The sequence below is a fragment of the Nothobranchius furzeri genome, chromosome 6 (assembly GCF_043380555.1).
Source record: "Nothobranchius furzeri strain GRZ-AD chromosome 6, NfurGRZ-RIMD1, whole genome shotgun sequence".
Classification (NCBI taxonomy): domain Eukaryota; kingdom Metazoa; phylum Chordata; class Actinopteri; order Cyprinodontiformes; family Nothobranchiidae; genus Nothobranchius; species Nothobranchius furzeri.
In genome coordinates, this window is record NC_091746.1 from 26,252,061 (window position 1) to 26,273,286 (window position 21,226).

The 21,226-nt window shown below is 44.9% G+C and overlaps 2 protein-coding genes across 8 annotated transcripts in view; one reads left to right on the forward strand and one right to left on the reverse strand.

Annotated features, from left to right (window-relative positions):
* Positions 1-3,234, forward strand: part of krt222 (keratin 222) — a 51,191-nt gene extending 47,957 nt beyond the window's left edge. For all 5 annotated transcript variants that reach the window (XM_054743914.2, XM_015971667.3, XM_054743913.2 and 2 more), the window contains exon 11: positions 366-3,234. In XM_054743914.2, the coding sequence (XP_054599889.2) occupies positions 366-579 (214 nt within the window). In that variant the 3' untranslated portion in view covers positions 580-3,234. The remainder of the gene's footprint in view (positions 1-365) is intronic.
* LOC107393373 (tensin-4) lies at positions 3,081-18,479 on the reverse strand. Of its 3 annotated transcripts, none has more exons than XM_054743910.2 (12): positions 18,418-18,479; positions 14,871-15,133; positions 11,300-11,615; positions 10,470-10,855; positions 10,258-10,389; positions 5,312-5,404; positions 4,965-5,042; positions 4,827-4,886; positions 4,310-4,481; positions 4,124-4,192; positions 4,006-4,035; positions 3,081-3,927 (listed from the first exon to the last, which is right to left on the reverse strand). In XM_054743910.2, the coding sequence occupies exons 2-12, from the start codon at positions 15,106-15,108 to the stop codon at positions 3,795-3,797; spliced, it is 1,707 nt and encodes a 568-aa protein (XP_054599885.2). In that variant the 5' UTR covers positions 15,109-15,133; positions 18,418-18,479; the 3' UTR covers positions 3,081-3,794. The 3 variants fall into 3 exon arrangements, with proteins under 3 accessions (XP_054599885.2, XP_015827165.3, XP_054599887.2); XM_015971679.3 differs by having other exon boundaries at positions 14,871-15,136; positions 18,418-18,466; XM_054743912.2 differs by lacking the exon at positions 18,418-18,479 and adding an exon at positions 17,931-18,165.
* Between the last annotated feature and the right edge of the window lie 2,747 nt (positions 18,480-21,226).

Consider the following 21,226-nt stretch of genomic DNA (forward strand, 5'->3'; position numbering starts at 1 on the left):
TTTAGACACGGCTTTCTCCAAATCAGCAGATTTCTGTAAAAGCTTCTGGTTCAGCGACGATCTGCGTGCTGTTTCTGATGAACCGTTGGAACAATTAATGTTGAGATAGTAATAGTTAAAACATTGAATGCTTTTTAAAAACGTTTCTAATTTTGAGGTGAACGTGTTGGAAGCACTTTGCTTTCCACTGACGAAGAAGGTAGGAGCATGTGGTGCACAGCTAAAGCCCCCCCCCCCCCCCCCCCCCCCATGGAAACTTTCTGGGGACGCCCCTGGACACGAGCTCCCTGAGATCCCGCTGTGGAAAAGCGTTTCAGAAAACGAGAGTGCACGTTTTTGACTTTGGCTGTCGCTTCGCCTCACAGGACGGAGAAAATCGACAAGGTGATCAAGCAGTGGGAGGGCTCGTTCTTCAGAGGAAACCCGAAGCTGAGGAAGAAGTCTGTGTCGCTGCGTTTCGACCTTCACATGGCTGCAGCGGACGAGGGCTGCAGCCAAACCAAACAGGACAGCCTCCCCGACGTGGAGGTGCGTCTCATCATGAAGAGGTCCCGCAGCATCTCCACCATCACAAACTGAGTTCTGATGCGGGGGTGGAACAGAGGAAGACCACCAACCATCTCGCTTCTTCAGTCCTCGGAACTTTGCATCTACCGACGACTGAAGTCCACCTCGCAGCTCCAGTCTGGTGGGATGAGGGTTATAATTTCAGCTTCTGTGGTGACTTTTGGTTTTAAACCGCCAGACTGAGTCAGGTGAAGATAGAGAAAGTGCAGGTAGGCACAGATGAACTCTACATGCTGCTAGAAGGAAGATTATTGCCTTTTCAGGTGCCATCAGTCACTATGTTTATTATCACTGGATAAAACCAAATACACGTTACTTGTTTTGGTCGATTCTGACAGGATTTACTAAGTAAAATAGCAAATAACGATAAATGTAAAACAAAAATTGCTGCTTAATATTTTAGAAGTTTTCACGGTGGGCGACGGTGGCACAGGAGTTAAGAGCTCGCCCCGTGATTGGAAGGTTGCAGGTTCGAGCCCCGCTCCGTCTGTCGCTGTCGTTGTGTCCTTGGGCAAGACACTTAACCCACGCTGCCTGCTGGTGGTGGTCGGAGGGACCGGTGGCGCCTGTGCTCGGCAGCCTCGCCTCTGTCAGTGCGCCCCAGGGCAGCTGTGGCTACATTGTAGCTCATTCCCACCAGTGTGTTAATGGGTGAATGACTGATTTTGTTGTAAAGCGCCTTGGGGGGTTCCAGGACTCTAGAAGACGCTATATCAAATACAGGCCATTTACCATTTGCCATAACTATGATTAGGATTGTTTTATTGGTTATCGCAGAGCTGGATTGCCTTCTTCGCTGTTTGTCTTTAGAGCAGGAATGATAAACTGCCTCTGAGGAATCGTGCTAGCACACAAACTCCACAGGAAATGTCGGGATTCCCTGATTGGGTTTGGCAAAATCTGTTCCACCAGTTCTTCAGTGGACATCTGCAGATGATTGCCTTTTGGAGTCAAACTAGATAAATATGGCCGCCGCAGCAAACCCAAAATCAACGTCGGATTTTAAAGCAACACTAAAAGAGTTTTTAACAGGTTACGCTATTGCTCTCAAAGTGGGTTTCAGTGGAAGAAAACAGACCAACTTCAGATTGTGCAGCACTGGAAAAGTCTGTTGCCAACATATGTTGTGTTTTGGTGCTGGTGTGTTAGTCCAGCATGGGATGCTGGTGATTGGATGCTGGACCACCAGCTAGATCAGCACCAAGACAAATGCTAATAAGCAACTGGTCTGTGTTGGTTTTTCCAACTGGGCTTTACTGACCAGAAGCCCACTGGGTTCACTAGGCGGTGCCTTAAACCCACTTTATGGCTGTTAGCTGTTTATTCTACTCATAGCTAATATAACGACTAGCAGTTAGCTTTTTCAGTTAACCAGCCGTCAATAAAATGCTCAAGAAGATGGCGTCACGGCGGAGCCTGGAAGAAAAGGTAAGAGAGTTGTGTCTTTGGAGGTGAAACAAAGAGTGAACATCGGTGTGGCCTACGCTAGTTTGAGGGAGCTAAAGGAGGCTACAAAATCACGGACTGATGGTGACCTGGCTTTGTTGCAACTGAAAGTAATAACATTTTTTTGTCCAACAGATTTGGATCTTTTTATTATTTTATATTTTAGTATTAGTTGGCTCATGTTAGCGCTAGCTTGTTGCTAGCTACAGCGGGCTGCTGAAGGGTTGTTTACAACCAGTGTAAATCCACTTTCAACCAGTAGGAGGGAAAAGTGGAAACTCTTAAGTGTTGCTTTAAGATTTGACCAAAACGACCTCATTTCAAAACTCAGAGGATTATTAGTTTGATTTCTTCTTTATTTCACGGAGCTATAGTTTATCTGATGAGAATTAGCACTGTTAGAAATCAGAAACCACTAATGTGAAACTCACCATAAATATTTTTAAACAATGAAGTCAGCTTTAAAATGACAGGACTGTTTTAAAGTTCAGACATCAAAATAAAAATGAACATTATATATTTTAAATGTTTGCACACTTTTAATTTAATAATGTATTTGCAGCAAGAATCTGAAGAGAGTTTGTCTAATTTGAAGTATGTTTATTGTTGATGCAGCTAAATCTCGTGTTTAAATGCTCACTGTGACTTCAGCTTCCCTCCTTTCACCAGAAGGGGGCAGCATTTGTAAACATTTACCACTGCAGTGAGTTTAAACATCTGTTCTGCTGCAGACTGATGGCTTTTATGCTGAAGCTGGCTCCTGAAGTGCCGAGATTATGAGCTTTTATTTGGGTTAGGATTATTTAAATGTATGCAGTCGCGCACTTCATTTATCGCTTTGCTTCAAGAAGCACGCTCTTCATTTCGGGAGCTCTGTAACATCAGAACTAAGCTTGGAGCTTTTATCTAAAGATTTATCATTTCAAATAAAGCAGAAATGCGTGCAGGTTCTTGTGTTGTCAGTTATACGTTTAGAGGAAAACTAAATTATTACATCGTGCTTTCAGGTCTCCTTTGGATTTTATTATTTTTGTACCCCATCTTCCCCCATCCCCGACACAAAGAGGTCAAGATTTTATGACGTTTATTTAAAAAAACACACAAGCAGGTTTACAGAGAGCATCATAATAAATACATTCAGTCTGGATTCATCCATGAGCGTTACTTTAAGATCTAAAGAAAGTTTTATGCTGTTTTCTGCCAATAAACAGATTCTCTATACATCTTTGGTGTGTTCTTACTGCCTTTAGTTTGTAATTCCATCATCCTCGGAGAGGGGAGAGCGGGCAGCAGAGGGCGACAACGTCCTCTGCTGCCCGCGGATAAACGGAGTAGGAAGTGACGCCACCATCAGCGTCGGCTCTGAGGAAGTTTTGCAGTCGGGAAACGAAACGTTAGCAAGATAAAGAAAATCCTTTCCTGTGTTTTAAAAAGAACCAAAAATGGAATTACAGATTCTCTATATTTGGGTTTTAATAGTTGATTTTCAAGCATTTTTACAAGCTGGATGTGCATGTTTTATATTGCATGATTTGATTTCCTGTTATTTGTTATCTGTTTGTGCTTTTTAAGCTCCTGAGCTGATTATCTTTACCTGTGCAGCAAAAACATGTATTAACTTAAAAAAGTGGAAAAACAAGGTTGTTTTGGTCCAAAGACACTGTAACCTTTCCCCAGCTCATCGTCAGCTGTGATAAACTGAGATTAACCATCGTTTTTGAAGATTTACGTAAACAAAAACGCGTAAGATGGATAAAGTGAGGCTACTGGAGCTTGTGTGTCTATTGTTGGGCTAGAGCAGCCTGCAGAAACTTCACGACACTGCTGCAGGGCTGCAGGGGGTCGTACTCTGCAAACACATGACAGACGTTCTCCATACCAGCCTCCACACCTTTGGCCACAAAACCAAACATCCTGTTGGAGCAATGACACACGAGGTTTCATTGATTTGTACAAAAGCAGCATCAAAAGTTCCTTAACTGATGAAGTTACCTTGCCCCAAAACTGGTACCTCTCCACCACCTGCAGAGGAAAAAAAAAAAAACCATGAGTGCTTACAGAAACATTTAACACAAACGTGCATCGATCAGCGACCACGTTGCACACTCACAGCCGACCGTCTGGGTCTTTGCCACTGTGGCTGAGCAGATGAGCGGGGTAATGGCGCCTGAAGAAAAGCCTGCAGAGACGAGAGCAGTTTGGGTGAAATGTGGCTCAGAAATCACACCGACAAGATTCTGGTGTGTACAGTGAGTAAAATCTCAGTAGCATGTTGACAGGATGTGTGTTTTCTTACTTCCTGTTGATGTCTGTGAGGGTCACCCCCTTCAGAGACACTTTCATGTTGACTACGGTGGGTGTGAAGGAGGCCGGGGCCTTCTTCAGCGTTGTGGACACTGCTTTCTGCACGGCGCAGGGGCCCGTCAGCATCTCAGTGGGGACAGCGTCCAGGTAGACGAAGTTACACGCTGCAGAAAGATGCAAGATCGTGTTGGAGAGATTAGAAATTAGATTATTAGATTAGTAGATTCCCAAATATTTTGGGAATGAAAGAAGGAATGTACTTATTTGAATGAAACTGGGTTTTAAACTCTTCGATGCTCATGTTGGACCAATCAGCAAGCTCATCTTCCTGCATCCTAAACAGGAACTCATCCTCGTTGGGATGTCAAACCAACTACAGCAGAGTCATTTGCAGACTTCACATTTTAATCCTCAGGAGTTATGGCATAACAATCATATTTGAATTAAGCGGGACTAAGTATGCGTCCTTGTGGAGTGCCAGAGTTGACGCTCATGAGCACATCTCTCACCTGTTTTGTTTTTGTCCTCTGATACCGCCTTTTCGCTCCTTTTTTCTGCGGCACTCAGATCTGGACAAGCAAACACAAGCTGATATGTTTTTGTTCTACAGAAATCTTGAATGTGCTGAAGCGTGAACATGGAGTCACCTTGGTGGTGGAGCAGTAACTTGCAGGGCAACGCGTAGGCAGAAATGGTGTGCTGGTAAACCAAAGCAGAGAGACTTCCTGCAGAAACAAACAGAAGAAATCTAGACCTGTGAGGGAAAGCCTTGGAAATGTAACCCATCACTCTCTGGAAGCACAGACAAGTCCGTTCCTGTGTCCTTTCCCTAGAAGCCTCATCTGTTTAGACATAAATCCCAGTGAATGATTTGGTGGTTGGCCAACACGCAGTCAGGGCTCGCTTCGGATAACAATTCCCACCCGAATCCTGCCAACGTGACTCCGATTTTCTTTCATCATCTTGATTATTAAAGGAGGTTTTTACGACTCACCGAAGTAGGGTTCCTGAGAAGAGCCTCCGATGCGGACGCCTTTGGCTGATGATTCAATAAGGAAATGTCTGATGCGATCTGAGCTGCTCTCTCCTGTTTAGATGAAAGGAAGAAAAAAGTCATAAAGTGCCACAATAAAGAAAAACCTCCAGACCTTAAAAGGTCAAAAACATCACATTTCTTCAGATATGAAATCAGAAGAGCTCTTCTGTTAAAGCCGACGATTAGAAAGTTCAAATAAATCTGAATTCTTTATTAAGTTGTTCTCAGGCGTCTGGATTGGTTTGCTGCTGAATAAAATTCATCACAAACTTCCTCTAGAGCCTCGAAAATACCAAATATTTAGACAATAAAACACCGTAGCCTCAAACTTCAGCTTAAATAAACAAATTTTGGAAACATTATTCCAGTCGACCATTTCTCAAATGGATCTTTAGGGTTGTGTTTCTTGTTGCTGGGCAGCCTGATTGTTCACGTTCACTGTGAAGGTGGACCTGTGAGGTGCTGCTGGGGTTAGCCTAAACTTAACCCTAACCCAGTGCTTAATTTGAGCCGGAACAAGATCCGGGAACTATCTTATTTTGAAAGGACCGTTCCGGCAACTGTCTGCTAGGATCCGGCAACTCACGCGACAAACTTGTGCTGTACGCAGGATTCGAATTACAGGTGAGCTTGGGAGCTCCTGGAAGCCCTCAGCACACCCAGGGGGAGCCTGAAAACGCTCCTGGTTCTGCTTATATTACATTATTCATGGGGACTCCCTGGGATTATTTAGAGCTGAGAGGCGCAAAGCTCTGATTGTTGACGCGCTCCAGACAGATGCGTCCTGAGCACGGCCACGGTAACATTATCAAAGTGCCGCCAATCCAAAAACAAATTTAACACGCGATCGTTCATGTCGGCTCATTTCCTTTTATGTTTTCTGTCTTTTATTTGTGCCTGATGCGTTTTGCTGCTGTGGAGCGGGGCGCATCACCTGTTTTGTCCTCCGGTGACGCACCTCAGCGGTGCGGCCGGCGAGCACTCCGCTGCTTTTGCGGTCAGTGGATCTTTTAGAACTGCAGTTCAAAGGTAACTCATGAGGTGAATATATATGAACCCAGGTAGCAGTTTCTCTTTAGGATTGAGAGGAGATGCAGGAAGATAACAGACAGGACAGAAAAATAGTCAAATAAAAACAAGTTAGTTTTTGTACCTGCTGGTTGCAACAAACAGACACCACTGAAGGTAATCAGATGTGAGGAACAGAAAATGAAATAATTATTTTAATGTTTAGAGCAGCAGGAACTCCGAGAGGCTGCAGGCACATCAGTGAGTTTGCGGCCGCTGCGCAGGGGGAGGGGGGAGAGGGCTGAAGCAGGGGGTGGGGGTGGGTGGGGGCGGGGGGGTGGGGGGGTGGGGGTGGCTGAAGCAGGGGGAGGGGGAGAGGGCTGAAGCAGGGGGTGGGGGGGGCTGAAGCAGGGGGAGGGGGGAGAGGGCTGAAGCAGGGGGTGGGGGTGGGGGGTGGGGGTGGCTGAAGCAGGGGGGGGGAGAGGGCTGAAGCGGAGCAGTAAAGATGCAGAAACTACCGTTGTTAAAAGAGATGCTTAACTTAGAAAATGTGGGCGCAATTTTAATTACTTGTCAGGAACTTAACAATTACTAATTACTAAGGAACTAACGTCACAGGGACCCCCACCTGGGGGACCCTGTGACGTTAGTTCCTTAACAGGCCCAAAACAACCCTCACACTAGAGAAGAAATCGTAATAATTCCCATCAAATCCGCAAACCCAGCACTACAAGGCTATCTAAACTATTTTTACCATTAAATACCATTTTTACCAATTTTCGAGGAATAGGCTTCAAAATAGGCCTGGGGCTTAAGGGGAGACCTTCATGCATCTTCATGGAGATACTGATTACATTTCCCAGCAGGACTTGGCATCTGGCCACACTGCCAAAAGTACCACTTACTGGGCTTGACTTGAATTCAATTCTGGGCTTCAACACCTGATTTCAATCAGCAGGTGATTAACAGGCTTCTGCAGAGCCCGATGAGCTGCTGAACAGGTGATTGGAGCAGAGAAACCACTAAAACGTGCTGGATACCGGAATTGATTTGCACTGATCTATGGATTATTGTCAAGAGAAACACCAGACCCACCGATGCAGATGACCTGCAGTCTGCTATCAGCAACCTGAGCTTCCTTCACACCTGAGCAGGGTCACGCTGATCCCCTCCATGCCACCAGCTTTCTGGGACACCCATGTGACTCCGACCTCACCAGTCAAACTGAATTTGGTCCTAAATGTAAAAGAACTGTTACCAGAACTCCAGCTCTGAGTCGTCCCTTTGGGACTGGCACCATCCCAAAAGGGGCAACCACGGTATGGACCCGCGCACGGCCCTCACAAGTCACATCTCTTTGTAAAGATGACCAACCAGACTCTGGAGATGCATTCTAAAACTACGAGTTAAAAGTCTGGTTGTAGGCAGGTAAACCCCACTGGTGTGGCAGAGTTGAAAACATATGAAGTTCATTAAATCGTTTCATGAGTCTGATTCATTTTTCTTTCCTCTGTTTGATAGTTTATAGTTTTCCTTTGTGTTTCCACACTGTGATGGAAAATCCCGTTTGTTTTTTCGGCAGTCCGGCCGCAGACGGCTCGACGTCGTAAGGTTTCCCACAACACAGCAGCTGGTCGTGTTTGTGTTGCTTGTCTGTTGCCTTTATCAGACCAAACATGTCGGAAGCTGAACTGGTGATGTGACTCTGCCTTCCACTCAGCTGACACACTTATGTCACTGTTTTAAACTGTAAGATTAAAGCCTTAGATTTCAATAAAAGTCACAATTTTCTCAATTTGATGAAATTATTAAAGGAAATCTGTTCAGGGAAAAAGCTGTCAATACCACTCCTAGCCAGCAGGGGGCAATCATGGTGACATTAGCAAAAGTCAAAATAATCTGAGAAGCTTCTCTGATTGGACGTGAACACATTTGTGATTACCTTTAATGGTTTGAGTTTGCAAGGACCCCCGCGCCTTACACGGCTGAGAATCTACACCACATGGTAACCCAGACCTCAAGGCCCTCGGTCCTGCAAGTTCTAGATGTTTCTCTGCTTCAACACACCTCGTTTCACTCAATGCTGATTAAAGGGCTTCAGAAGACACCCTGAAAAGCTAATTTACCTTAAAATGAGGAGTTCTGGAACAGAAAAGCAACATAAAACCTGCAGGCAAGTGCACTGCGGACCCCCGACATGGAATGAAGGCTTCCTTGTTGTAGATGATGACGATTTAATACAAAGCAGCAACAGACATGCTCAATGCATGAAAAGACTCGCTTTGTTTGGACATTTAAGATGCTGATTCGAAAAACATTAAAGGTGCATGAAGCAAGAACGACGCCCTGTGGTCAAATGTGGGTACTGCAGTCCATGTATGAAACAAACGAGTCCGCTCTGAGCAACGGTTTCCCATCACGGATCAGCGCCAGAAGGTTCTAGATGATGAATCATACACAATTAGTTGATAAGTAGTAAGCCAGCTATTCTTTAAATTCACTGTTAGCATTGTTAGCTCTATGCTAACCTAGAAGTGGACAATCTAAGGAAAATTTACTGATACCGCAATTTATGTCTGTTACCGACGTCTTTTTGCCCCCGTCAATAAATGAGGTAGTAGAAAAAATGAAAAGTGCAGGTAGCTTTTGTCCATTTATCTTTATCAAGGTGAAATACAAATACCGCCACACATTTGGCAACCTCTTGTGATCAAATATGATTGGCTCTTGTAAACAAAGGCTACGTCCCTCTTTGGCCTTTTTATGGAGAAAAACCAAGCCCTCACAATTCGGGACAGAAATTGAGGCTAATACGGAAGTGAAATAAAGTGCAGTTCCACCCTCATCCACTAGGGGCTGGTGTCAGAAGCGAGCAAATCCTCATTGACTCCCATGTTAAAAATACCAATTTCATAGCAGAAATAAACATGTTTACAGTCTGGTACCAAAACATGTTTTTTGTTTAAATGATCTAGTTTACACTCATGACAACTCTGAGGGGGGTGAATTTTTGTCTCACTCTTCTGTTTAAGTGTATTAAAAGCCTAAAATTATGTATAATTAATGAGCATCAGACCCACGTGACCACAGTCCGGCCGCAGACGGCTCGACGTTACCTCAGCCTGAAAACTGTTCGGTCATTTTCATTCTCTCAACTTAGACCATTAGTTGTAGCGTTTGTGCGTTCTTTTTTGGATATTTTTTGTGCTATTGTTGGACAAAATGACTTGCTGTGGCATTAATTGCACTAATAGAGCATCCAAGGAGTCTCCACTTCATTTTTTTCGGTAAGTAAAATTATATTTATGTATTTTAGGTCACTGCCGAGCTGAGCTTAGATTTTAACATGTACTGTTTAACCATGAAATTTAAATGTAATAGGATAAAACCCAGTGCATTTAACATAATGCTGCACTCTAGAAAATGGGTTGAAATATAACATGTTGGTGGAGCTGGGTTCCGACTATCGGTACAGTCCCCTCCCCTCAGCGGCAGGTCGGCGAATCTCTGACTGCAGCGGCGCTTGTCTGCTGTGCTGCTGCCGGCTTGTGGAGGTCTCGGAGACCTCTGTGTTCCACCCGGTTTTACCCAGCCGTCAGCCCGGCGCATCTCTGACTCAGAAGCTCCGGTTGTAGCTAGGTAGCTACCTCCGTTAGCTTAGCTCACACCTCCGCGTTAGCTTTGGGTTAGCTTGTAGCTACATCACTTCAGTTCGACGGGTGTCGTCATTTGATCAACCCTTAGCTCCACCTCTTTTGCCTTTTATGGAATTGTCTGGGCTTGACGGAACCTGTGACACGGTCAAATTGGCGGTGGTAGCTACCTCCCATTTTAGCACAAAAACCTATAGTTGGCGCCTATGGGCACGAATCGTCCAGTATATATGTCGATGGTACCTGGATAGGCAGCAGCGGTGAAGGAGGTGGGGGATCCATCCACCTTCATGGCCAGACCAAAGCTTCCTCTGTAGGTGGTGCTCTCCCTCACCACAAACGTGCCGGCATCCTTGTCCTTTAGTAGAGCATCAGCTGGGATAAAATAAAACCAAAGGTTTGTGTTCCGTCCAGGACAAAAACCTTTTATGTCATCTAAAGGACGACATCCTCACCTTCGGCTCTGCTGATGTGTGGACGGAACCAGAACTTGGAGGTGTCCATGACAAACTTCATCATCGGCTGGCTGCCACTGAAGAAGACCTGGTTTTGTTTTGATGGGCTTGCAGGAACCTTCTGGATTGGGTCTGGTCTGGGACTGTGCACGTCTGACTCCGGCGCTCCGTTGATGAGCAGGAGGGGAATGTCGGTCTGGGAGCCAGACAGCGAAACCGGACAGCTCTGAACTCCTTCGCGGTGGAGTTCAGGTAGATGTCCTTGTTTTGCCAACGTGGGCCTGCAGTCCCACGTCCCAGTTCTGGATCCATCACTGAAGGAACCGGGCGTGAGTGGAACCGAGCAGTCTAGAAAATCGGTGTCTTCTCCGGTCAAGGACAGGTTGCTGCGAGGAAAAAGAATCGTCACAAATCTAATTTCTCTGACCTTTTATGGAGTTTCTTTTCTCTTGAAACAACATATTTTGCTTGCTCATCACCTGTAAACACCTGGGGGACAAACATACACTGTAGTGTAAAATGTAAAGTGCTTTGGGGTCCTCTGACTCAGAAACACAAGTGCAGGACCCACATCTATGCTGCCACCGGTGCTAGAAACCTACTTGTGGTCTTTTGAAGGTTTTCAAAGATCTCGAATAATTAAGGGACTTTAAAAGTCTTTAAACTATAATGAAGTTGATCACCTAACAGCATTTAAAGAACAAATGGTGTTCTGGTCAGTTAATCACCACCATAAGACGATGTAAAATCTTTAAAATTCACCTTGAAGGTGTTTGAGACTTGCTAGGAGACGTGTTGATTTCTACCATCGTGTTCCCACCCAGTCTCACCTGCCCATGACGTAGCTGGTATCTGAGCACGTCGATGTGGAGAGGAGCGAGGTGGCGCTACCTCTGTTGGAGCGTGATGTCCGCAGAGACCCATGAGGAAAGTCTTGTTTGGATGAAGGATTTCGTCTGGGGGCGCTTCCACACGGCAGCGGAGGCAGGGAGGACGTCGGGGAGCTGGAGGACGCCGCAGCACCCTGGGGGCTGCAGCCCAGGCCTCTCTGTGTCGGGATGGGGATGCTGGGTGATGCAGATGTAGGTTTTGATGTGGGAGAACATCCTCTGGGAACCAGCACACAGTGGGAGACTTGATCTGAGTCTGCAGACGGAGAGGAAACACGTTCAAGAAGGAGGGGAAATGGATCAGGTTTTAAATCCCTGCATGTCCCAGAACATGCCTGACTTCAGTTTGCCGTTTGCAGAATGGGCTTGGTCTTCTTATGTAAGGTCACCTGTGAGTGCTGTTCATTCTTCTCCTGCAGGAACATGCAGAGCAGATCATGATTTGCACGTTTGCAGCTTTCATGTTCTGCTGTCGCAACAACATCTAACCGTGGAAGTCTCGGCTTGTTCCAGAGCTCCTAAAAATGTGTTTGCCTCGTTATGTCGGAGGGGGCGGAGCAAATGTGTGCCTTTAGGGGAACAACCTCAGCCTGAGGTCAGGGTTTGAGTCAGATGGGTGGATTTTGCAACCAAAGTAACATCATTTAATGACTAATGGCTGCACGAACCTGGCACATCAGCTGAATGTGAGAAGGTTCGCGTCCTCCCAGAAACAAAAGATGGCTTTTCATTAATGTAACACGTGCATTTTCTCTTCTGTCGTCTGCCACCCAAGGAACAAACTTTCTGAATGACTTCTCATAAAATTGTAGAATTTCCACCAAACTTTCCCTCCTCTTCTGCACTCGCCAGTTTCACGAAGACGAGTCGTGCTTCTGAATACAGCAGGTGACAGGAAATTGTACTTTCAGCTTCTTTGCCTCTTGTACACGCTTCACACTTTTGTGAAAACAGCGGGCTCTGAGTAGCGAGGCGAGAGTTTCTGACAGGGTGTGGTGTCATTCTGGGCAGGAGAGCAGCAAAAACACCATGATTACAATTATTAGGTGCACAGAACATCTTCGAGGCCGCAGGCGATCTGCTTTCTCTGCTTTCTGAGGCTGACTGAGTTCATTTCGCCCTGTTGCTGTTGGGAGGTCAAGCTTTGCTGCTTAAGAGGCATTTATTTAAAATGACTAAAGGAAAACCCACCAAAGGCATTTAAAATCCCATTTCATTAATAACTATTTTTCCAAAATACAACAACAATCCATTAAAAGGGTCGTAAATATGTTTTAATGTATTATTATTATTATTATTATTATTATTATTATCTTTAGCTACTGAAATATTTTGAACACAAGATTTACTCTAAAATCACAAAACTCTTAGAAAATTAATATTTGAACGTTTGCAGGTTAAATGTGTTTTATACAGAAAACTCTTGACACCAGAGGTAGTCCATCCATCCATCCATCCATCCATCCATTTTCACCCGCTCATCCGGAGTCGGGTCGCGGGGGCAGTAGCCTAAGGCGAGAGGCCCAGACTTCCCTCTCCCCAGCCGCTTGGGCCAGCTCCTCCGGGGGAATCCCAAGGTGTTCCCTGGCCAGGTGAGAGACGTAGTCCCTCCACCGTGTCCTGGGTCTACCTTTAGGTCTCCTCCCGGTTGGACGTGCCCGGAAAACCTCACCAGGGAGGCATCCTGACCAGATGCCCGAGCCACCTCAACTGGCTCGTCTCGATGTGGAGGAGCAGCGGGTCTACTCCGAGCCCCTCCCGGATGACCGAGCTTCTCACCCTATCTCTAAGGGAGAGCCCAGCCACTCTGCAGAGAAAACTCATTTCTGCCTCTTGTATCCGCGATCTTGTTCTTTCGGTCACTACCCAAAGCTCATGACCATAGGTGAGGGTAGGAACGTAGATCGACCGGTAAATCGAAAGCTTCGCCTTCTGACTCAGCTCTCTCTTCACCACGACAGACCGGTACAACGCCCGCATCACTGCAGACGCAGCACCAATCTGCCTGTCGATCTCACGCTCCAGTTTTCCCTCACTCGTGAACAAGACCCCGAGATACTTAAACTCCTCCACTTGGGGCAGGACCTCATCCCTGACCCAGAGAAGGCATTCTACCCTTTTCTGAATCAAGACCATGGTCTCAGATTTAGAGGAGCTGATTCTCATCCCAGCTGCTTCACACTCGGCTGCGAACCGCTCCAGCGAAAGCTGAAGATCACGTTCTGATGAAGCCAACAGGACCACATCATCTGCAAAAAGCAGAGACCTGATCCTCAGGCCACCAAAACGGATGCCCTCCACACTTTGGCTGCGCCTAGAAATGCTGTCCATAAAGGTTATGAACAGAATCGGTGACAAAGGGCAGCCTTGGCGGAGTCCAATTCTCACTGGGAACGAGCCCAACTTACTGCTGGCAATGTGGACCAAGCTCTGGCACCGGCCATACAGGGACCTAACAGCCCGTAACAGAGGGCCTGGTACCCCATACTCCCGGAGTACCCCCCACAGAAAATTACTAATATGTAACCGCATTTGCAGGATTTGAGAGGTTTAATTCTGAATAAAACCAAAAAAAGGTGCTTTGTCAGAATTATCTTCACCATTTTGTAAATATTTTGTGTGTTAGTTCTTAACTTTTTGCTTTAGTTTATGTAAATTTACAAAGATGGATCCCTGTGCTTTCATGGAGACGTCTGTCACTGATCCTCATCAAAACACTGGAGCATCAGGATTAGTTCCTTCATCAGAAACCTGCCAAACACAGTTCTAAACAGCTCTATTGCCCCCTAGTGGACAATCTACAGGTGGCAAGAGCCAATTTTATTTCTTTATGTTGTTATAGAATTATTAGCATTCTATTAAATAGGACCGATTATTAAACAGCTGTTAAATTCAATATTAGCCATAAAAATTAGTCCGTTGTGAGTCTCTTTGGATAAAAGCATCTGCTAAACACATAAGCTTAGTCAAGATTTTAAAACTAGATTACTAGTACTTAATACTAGTATACTATATTATTACTAATTTTTTTATGTCACGACTTTAAAGCAGGGGTGTCCAAATTGTTCAATACAAGAGCCAAAAATGTCAAGTTGATTGTTCTGGCAGGGATTTTTTTTAATTGAACAAAAATGAAAAAAATTATTTCAAGGCGATTTTGTTTTGTAATCCTCAAATTAGGTAAAAATTTTTGCATATTAGCAGAAATCTGCATATGAAATTGTCGGAAAGTTTCCATCTAGATAAACAACCTGCGGAGACAGATTTCATTTCCCCAGAAATGCAACGGAGCAGCACTAAATCACCCCAAGGACTCTGGTGGCTCCCGGGCCACATTTTGGATTTGCCTGAAAGTTTATTCTTTAAAACAAAAACTAAACGAATGGATTGACTAAATAAACACGCTTGGAAACCTGACTCTGACCCTTGAGGAACTCCATAAAAAGGTTCACTCGATTTGAAACCATATTTCTTAAAGTAAAAAACAAATCTCTTGAAGTTTTGACTCTACCTGTTGGAGGACTGGTCCAGCAAGGGCTTTTAGGAACTGGAATCGGTTCAAAACTGGGATCCAGGTCCATCATGATCTGGTTGAGATTTTCCAGGGTCATGTCAAGATCCGGGTCGTCCAGGTGACAGCCGGGTTTCTGAGGGTCTGCGTTGGGCACCGAGTCCAGACAGACCGTCTGGCCCACTCTCAGGACGTGGCTGGATATGACGTGGGACATGCCCCCGGCTGCAGGCATCATGTTTGGGACGTCAGCGTTCTCCGGGCTGCTGGACACACAGAAGAGAGATCATTTTCCCTGGGGTTTGCTCTGTTTGCGCTCCACCCTCACGCTGGAGCTCGCCGTGCTGCACTCCCACTCTGTAAGTCAGACACACAACAGAAAGGTCTTCCCAGGTGTGTGTGTGCGTTAGAGACCATGTGTTTGTCTTTTGTGTGAGACTCAACATTAATTTTCTCATCGCCTTCGCCCCAAAATTCATCCACGTTTTGAATGTTTTTACCTTTTTAAATGTGAACTTCACTGAAAACCAATTTTTTATGATTATTTCTGATTATAACGGGTCACTCTGAGTTTTTCACGCAGGCTGAACATGAAAATAGGATTTTCTAATCCTAGAGTCTCACCGTCTGTTTTCCATCAGAAACTAACGCAGGAGATGGGTGTAGGAGACTATTTTCATGTTCAGCCTGCATGAAACACTCAGTGACTGATTATCAGAAATAATTAAATTGGGTTTTCCATGTTCCACACCTTTACCATTCAATACCAATCTTGCCTAGCGACGGGGAAGGTTGTTGTTGGTTTAGCGTCCAGGAAACAGCCGAGAATGTCTCGGCTAGCAGGAGCTCACCTTTGGCATTAGCAGCTCCGCCACACAGCAGAACTCCTCCAGGCTTGTGTTATTTATGGAGATAAAACATCAACATTGGAGAGCAAACAGAGTCAGAGGTAGAGTCATGTTGCTGTTAGCCAATCAGAGGAGAGATGTCCACATATCAGGAAATAAGACTCCACATCCTGTCGTCTGAAGCTACTTTCTTGCTATGCAGACGACACCCAGCTCTATCTGTCATTTCCACCGGACGACCACACCGTCTCTGCACGAATATCAAACTGTCTCTCTGACATATCAAAATGGATGAAATCCCACCATCTCCAACTCAACCTCTCTAAAATTGAACTACTTGTCATCCCAGCAAAACCATTCATACAGCACAATATCCCCATCCAAAATTACTTCCTGTCTCTGGCTCCTTCAAAGGCAGTTCGAAATCTGGGTGTTGTGATCGATGAACACCTGACCTTTGAAGATCATGTTGCCTCTGTTGCTCGTTCATGCCGCTTTGCGCTGTATAACATACGAAAGATCAGACCATACCTAACACAACATGCCACCCAGCTCCTGGTGCAATCTACTGTCATCTCCCGCCTCGATTACTGCAACGCCCTTCTAACTGGTCTTCCAGGCTGTACTGTGAGACCTCTTCAAATGGTCCAGAACGCAGCGGCGCGTCTGGTCTTCAATCAGCCAAAAAGAGCACACGTCACCCCTCTGCTCATTGAGTTCCACTGGCTACCGCTAGCAGCATGCATCAAATTCAAATTGCTAACACTAGCATTCAAAGTCCAAGACGGTACGGCTCCCATCTACCTGAATCCTCTTGCAAAGGCTTACATCTCGGCCCGGCCGCTCCGGTCATCACAGGACCGTCGGCTAACAGTGCCTAAACCACGCTCAGGACAATCCAGACTCTTCTCATGCATCGTTCCACAAATGTGGAATGACCTTCCAAGCACTACCAGAACTGCGGCTTCCTTTTCAATTTTCAAGAAACTCCTGAAGACCCTGCTCTTCAGAGAGCATCTTCTTAACTAGCACCCTCCCTGCACCCGTACCCCCTCTCTACCGTCCACTCCTTGTTCCCTCCTTTCCATGATTGATGTCTAGTTGTTGTTGTTGTTGTTAGCCTCAAGGGCAACATGCCGATTATCACTTGTAAGTCGCTTTGGACAAAAGCGTCTGCTAAATACATAAACATAAACTTTCTCCTCCAGTTGACTTTTACGTCCTCAAGCAGGTGTACCGGAGCTTTTTTTCCTCAGAGAACGACTTACGAGGCATTATTTTCTACCAGAGGCCACCGCAGATGTATTAAAATAGGAGTGAAGTTGATCTTTTAAAATCTACTTTCCTAAGACTGTAAAACGTGTTGATGATACAAGTTGATTCTGCATGTGGTTCAAGTGCAGAAAAAAAAAGATTATTCTCACTTTTAGTTTCGTCAAATGTAGAAAAAACCTGAAGAAACGACAAAATAACAAACTAAACTTTGCAGATTTTACCAGGCGATCCTGAATTGTGTCCCTCGGATTAAACTCATCAGTGGCTTCCTGCTGAAACGACTCAAATCCCAAATCAACCTGCAGGTTTACTCCTGTTTTTTTTTTTAAAGGAAGCTGAATGAAAAGGACCTTTCTGCATTTAAAACTTCTTATTTTGTGAATTTCAATGAATGAATCTGACTAAGTTACCTTTTAAAGAAAGCGCTGCACTCCCATCCTCTTCTCTTCTGATCATTTTCATAACTATTTATGCATTTTTCACATTTTGTCAGTGAATTTCCTTTCCCATTTCACCACGTGAGACTCCTAGGTTTCACTTCATGTTTCACAAAGTTGATGTAAAATGGAAACATGACGAACAGATGAATCTGCAGCAGCCTCACACACACCCACACACACACTAGTGGTGTTTTCGGACTGAATCAGATGATTAAAAACTCTTTTGTTAAGAAAAATGATGGACGGATGCAAAAATAACACTTTTTGCATCATTGTGGATTATAAATCCTAATCTGATGCACGTTGGTTAAACTCAGTTGTCATGCCTTGGGAGCGTTTAGACCTCCGGTCTACATTTTGTCCACACTGATGTATTTTTAGCCCTGAAGTTGTTTGCAGCGACTCCACCACTCCTTGGAGAGCCGTGACTCGCTGCATGAATGCTGAAATCGGCATTTACATGACGGGGAAGATCCACTCATACTCAGTCTGCTCACCGTCAAATCAGACAGGGAGTGGAGCTCGGTGAGTCACTCAGGTGACTTGCTGTTACCATGGTTACTGCAATGTTTTTCCCCCTGCAAAGCTTAAACACAGACTTAGAAGGTGAACAACACCTTTAATATCTTGGTTATTTTCTACTTCCCACTTTCAGATGCAGCTGGTTCACTTCCAATGGAGCCAGATGTGACCTTTAATCCAGGCACTCAGTTTATTATAAATTCCTATTTTCTGTAACATAAGTAGAAATATATTGATATTTACGTCATTGATGCACTTTCTTCTCATTTTATTCTCTAATAATGTTGAAACGCTGTTTTTGCATGTCTTTAAATTATGTCTTGACTGCATATCTTTAATTTCACCTAAGAAAGTCCAAAAAGACCTTGGTGCTTTAACCTTTTCCGACCTGCTGTTAAACGAACACCTAATGCGTGAAATCCTTTAAGGCAGCTAAATGAGCTCCGAGTGAAGTTCTCTCACCTTAAACGCCTCTGCTCAGGTTTCTGCTCTTCCTCTCTTCTTCAGGTCTCACCTCTCATGTTGCACGCTTTTATTTAAAACATCCCAACCCTTTTCCCTGTGAGCCAATCAGAAATGAGGATCATAAACCTCCACCTTTCCAGCTAATTATGTCACATTGCTGATCCTTCGTGGATGACTGGAGGGCTGTTCTTTTTTCCTACAAAGAAAAGAGGCGTCTCATCCCACCTCTTAACAACAGTTCCCATTATAAACAAAGATTAACAAGAGAGAACAGTAAGCCTGTAAAAAAATCTTCTGAGGTTTTTGGTTCGTTAAATCAAAACAGAAGTTGTGCTGCAGATAGCTTGTCAGTGGGTGGAGAGTCCATGGATGAGGACCTTAGGTTGGGCTTGAAGAGGTTCTGGCAGACAGGCTGATGATGATTCATGCAAAGGAAAGGAGGTCCCTGGATGTGTTGGGTTTGGGTGTGGAGCTCTGACAGGACACCTCTGAGGAGGTCTTCACCCTTGCAGAGTTGCTGAAGATTTAAAGAAGGTGCTGCTGGAATCACAAACATGAATATGGAGAGGTGCATGGGCGACGGTGGCACAGGAGTTAAGTGCTCGCCCCGTAATCGGAAGGTTGCAGGTTCGAGCCCCGCTCAGTCTGTTGCTGTCGTTGTGTCCTTGGGCAAGACACTTAACCCACGTTGCCTGCTGGTGGTGGTCGGAGGGACCGGTGGCGCCAGCGCTCGGCAGCCTCGCCTCTGTCAGTGCGCCCCAGGGCAGCTGTGGCTACATCGTAGCTCATCACCACCAGTGTATGAATGTGTGTGTGAATGGGTGAATGACTGATTGTCTTGTATAGCGCCTTGAGGGGTTCCAGGACTCTAGAAGGCGATATATCAAATACAGGCCATTTACCATGTAATTTGAAGGGGGGGGGGGGGCATGCCCCCCCCCCCGCACTTTTTCTTAAGTAATTTTTGTCTCCTGCACTTTTTATCATCTAGAACCAATACTACGCTGTGTTAAATAGACTGGCTGAGCACTAGGACCAAGAGTTCAGCTAGAATCTGATGTAAATGAGCTCTGTTGATCAGATATCCAAAAAATAAGTCTGAAATGGTGACAATGAGTAGGAGTGAAAATTACTAACAAGGTGAAAAACAACGTTGAATTGAAAGTATTAGTATTTTGTTTTCCTGCCATGTGTACTTCACAGTTCTGCATTCCTGACATTGCATTAAAGAGCCTCTAGGCCAGGGGTGGGCAATAATTTTTTCCACGGGGCCGCATGAGAAACAGAAAATATTGTGAAGGGCCAGGCCAAAAGGCTGAAGTCAATTATGCATAATATTAATGGTATTTCTTTATAAAAAGCAGTAAATACCATTGTTTTTTCAAGCTGTAAGAGTAGACTATATGTTATAAATGAGCAAAAAGGAAAAAGTGAGGCTGGCTTACAAAAATGTGATCTATTCAAATTTCCCAAGGCAATGGTAAACAAAGTGAGCGCATTTGGTTTTTGTTAAACATTTGTGACTTATATTAGTTAACAGTTTCAGTCACATTCACTCCAAAACACATTTTGAGTTTCAAATATTGTTGGAAAGAGGTTCTTAGCATTCTACAGACACACAGTATTGTCTGTAAAATAAAATCATTGAACTGTGATCTTGAGAAAGAGGTTTTAAAAAAAAAGTGTCCCAGTTCACTGCTAGTTGCCTACATTTTTGGTCCAAACACCTTATTTTGTGTTTTTAAGCGATTGTTTTCTTATTCAGTGAGAGAAATCTAGTCTCTGCTGGGCTTTAATGAGTGCATCAAAGTCAGGTTGAATGTCTGAGGTGGAGATGCGAAGCACAGCTGACAAATGATCATCAGTGAGAGAGGATCTATACCTGGGTTTTGTTAATGGTTGTTCACAAATGTAGGTAGAGCCGAAGAGAACCAACATCTTCTGAGCATGTCTCCTCAGGTTTGGAAAGTTCTCCTCCTTAAGAGAAGAGTAGAAATCCAGCAGAGATCCTGACTTAAAGTGCTCTGCCAGTACTGCATCAGACTGCAGGTCAATGAGTTCCAGCTGCACATCACTGGGTGCATTATCCACACTGCAGGTAAAGGGAGAGGAAATCATGTGCATTTCATCCTCGATTGATCTGAGATCTTCAAAACGCCTTGAAAACTCACCATGTAATGCTCCTAACATGGATGAGTACCTGCTGAGGTGATCAGCTGATGGTGTGACTTCGTTCAGGGTTGGCATGTGAGTGAGTGTTGCTCGCCAGTTGACTTGAAAGAAACTGCAGCTTTCTCATGAAGGCCTTCACGAGGCTGTGCATTTCATGAACAAAAAGGCCCTTGCCTTGCAGTCTGGTGTTCAGTTCATTCATCAGTGCAGTCACATCAACAGCAAATGCAAAATCTGCCATCCAATCCTCATCTGAGAGCTCTGGAATGTCTTTGCCTTTCCTCTCGCAAAACTCTCGAATCTCTGCTTTCAAGTCCCAAACCCTCTTCAGCACTTTCCCCAGGCTGAGCCATCTGACAGCTGTGTGGAATCCTCCAAAAGAGCCACAAACTGTCTGTGATTCATCGCCCACGCCCTGATGAAGTTTATTATTTTTAGTAACAACATCAGTAACATGGTTGATTTTTAGCACTGACTTGCACAACACATGTTGGTGTATAATTCAATGCTAAAACACCCATTTTTGATCTGCATCGATTTCTGTCACTTTAGCTTGCATGCGTTTCAAAAGTCCGACATTTTCCCCTGTAAGATTTGGACAACCGTCTGTTGTGACACCTGACAGTCTCTCCCA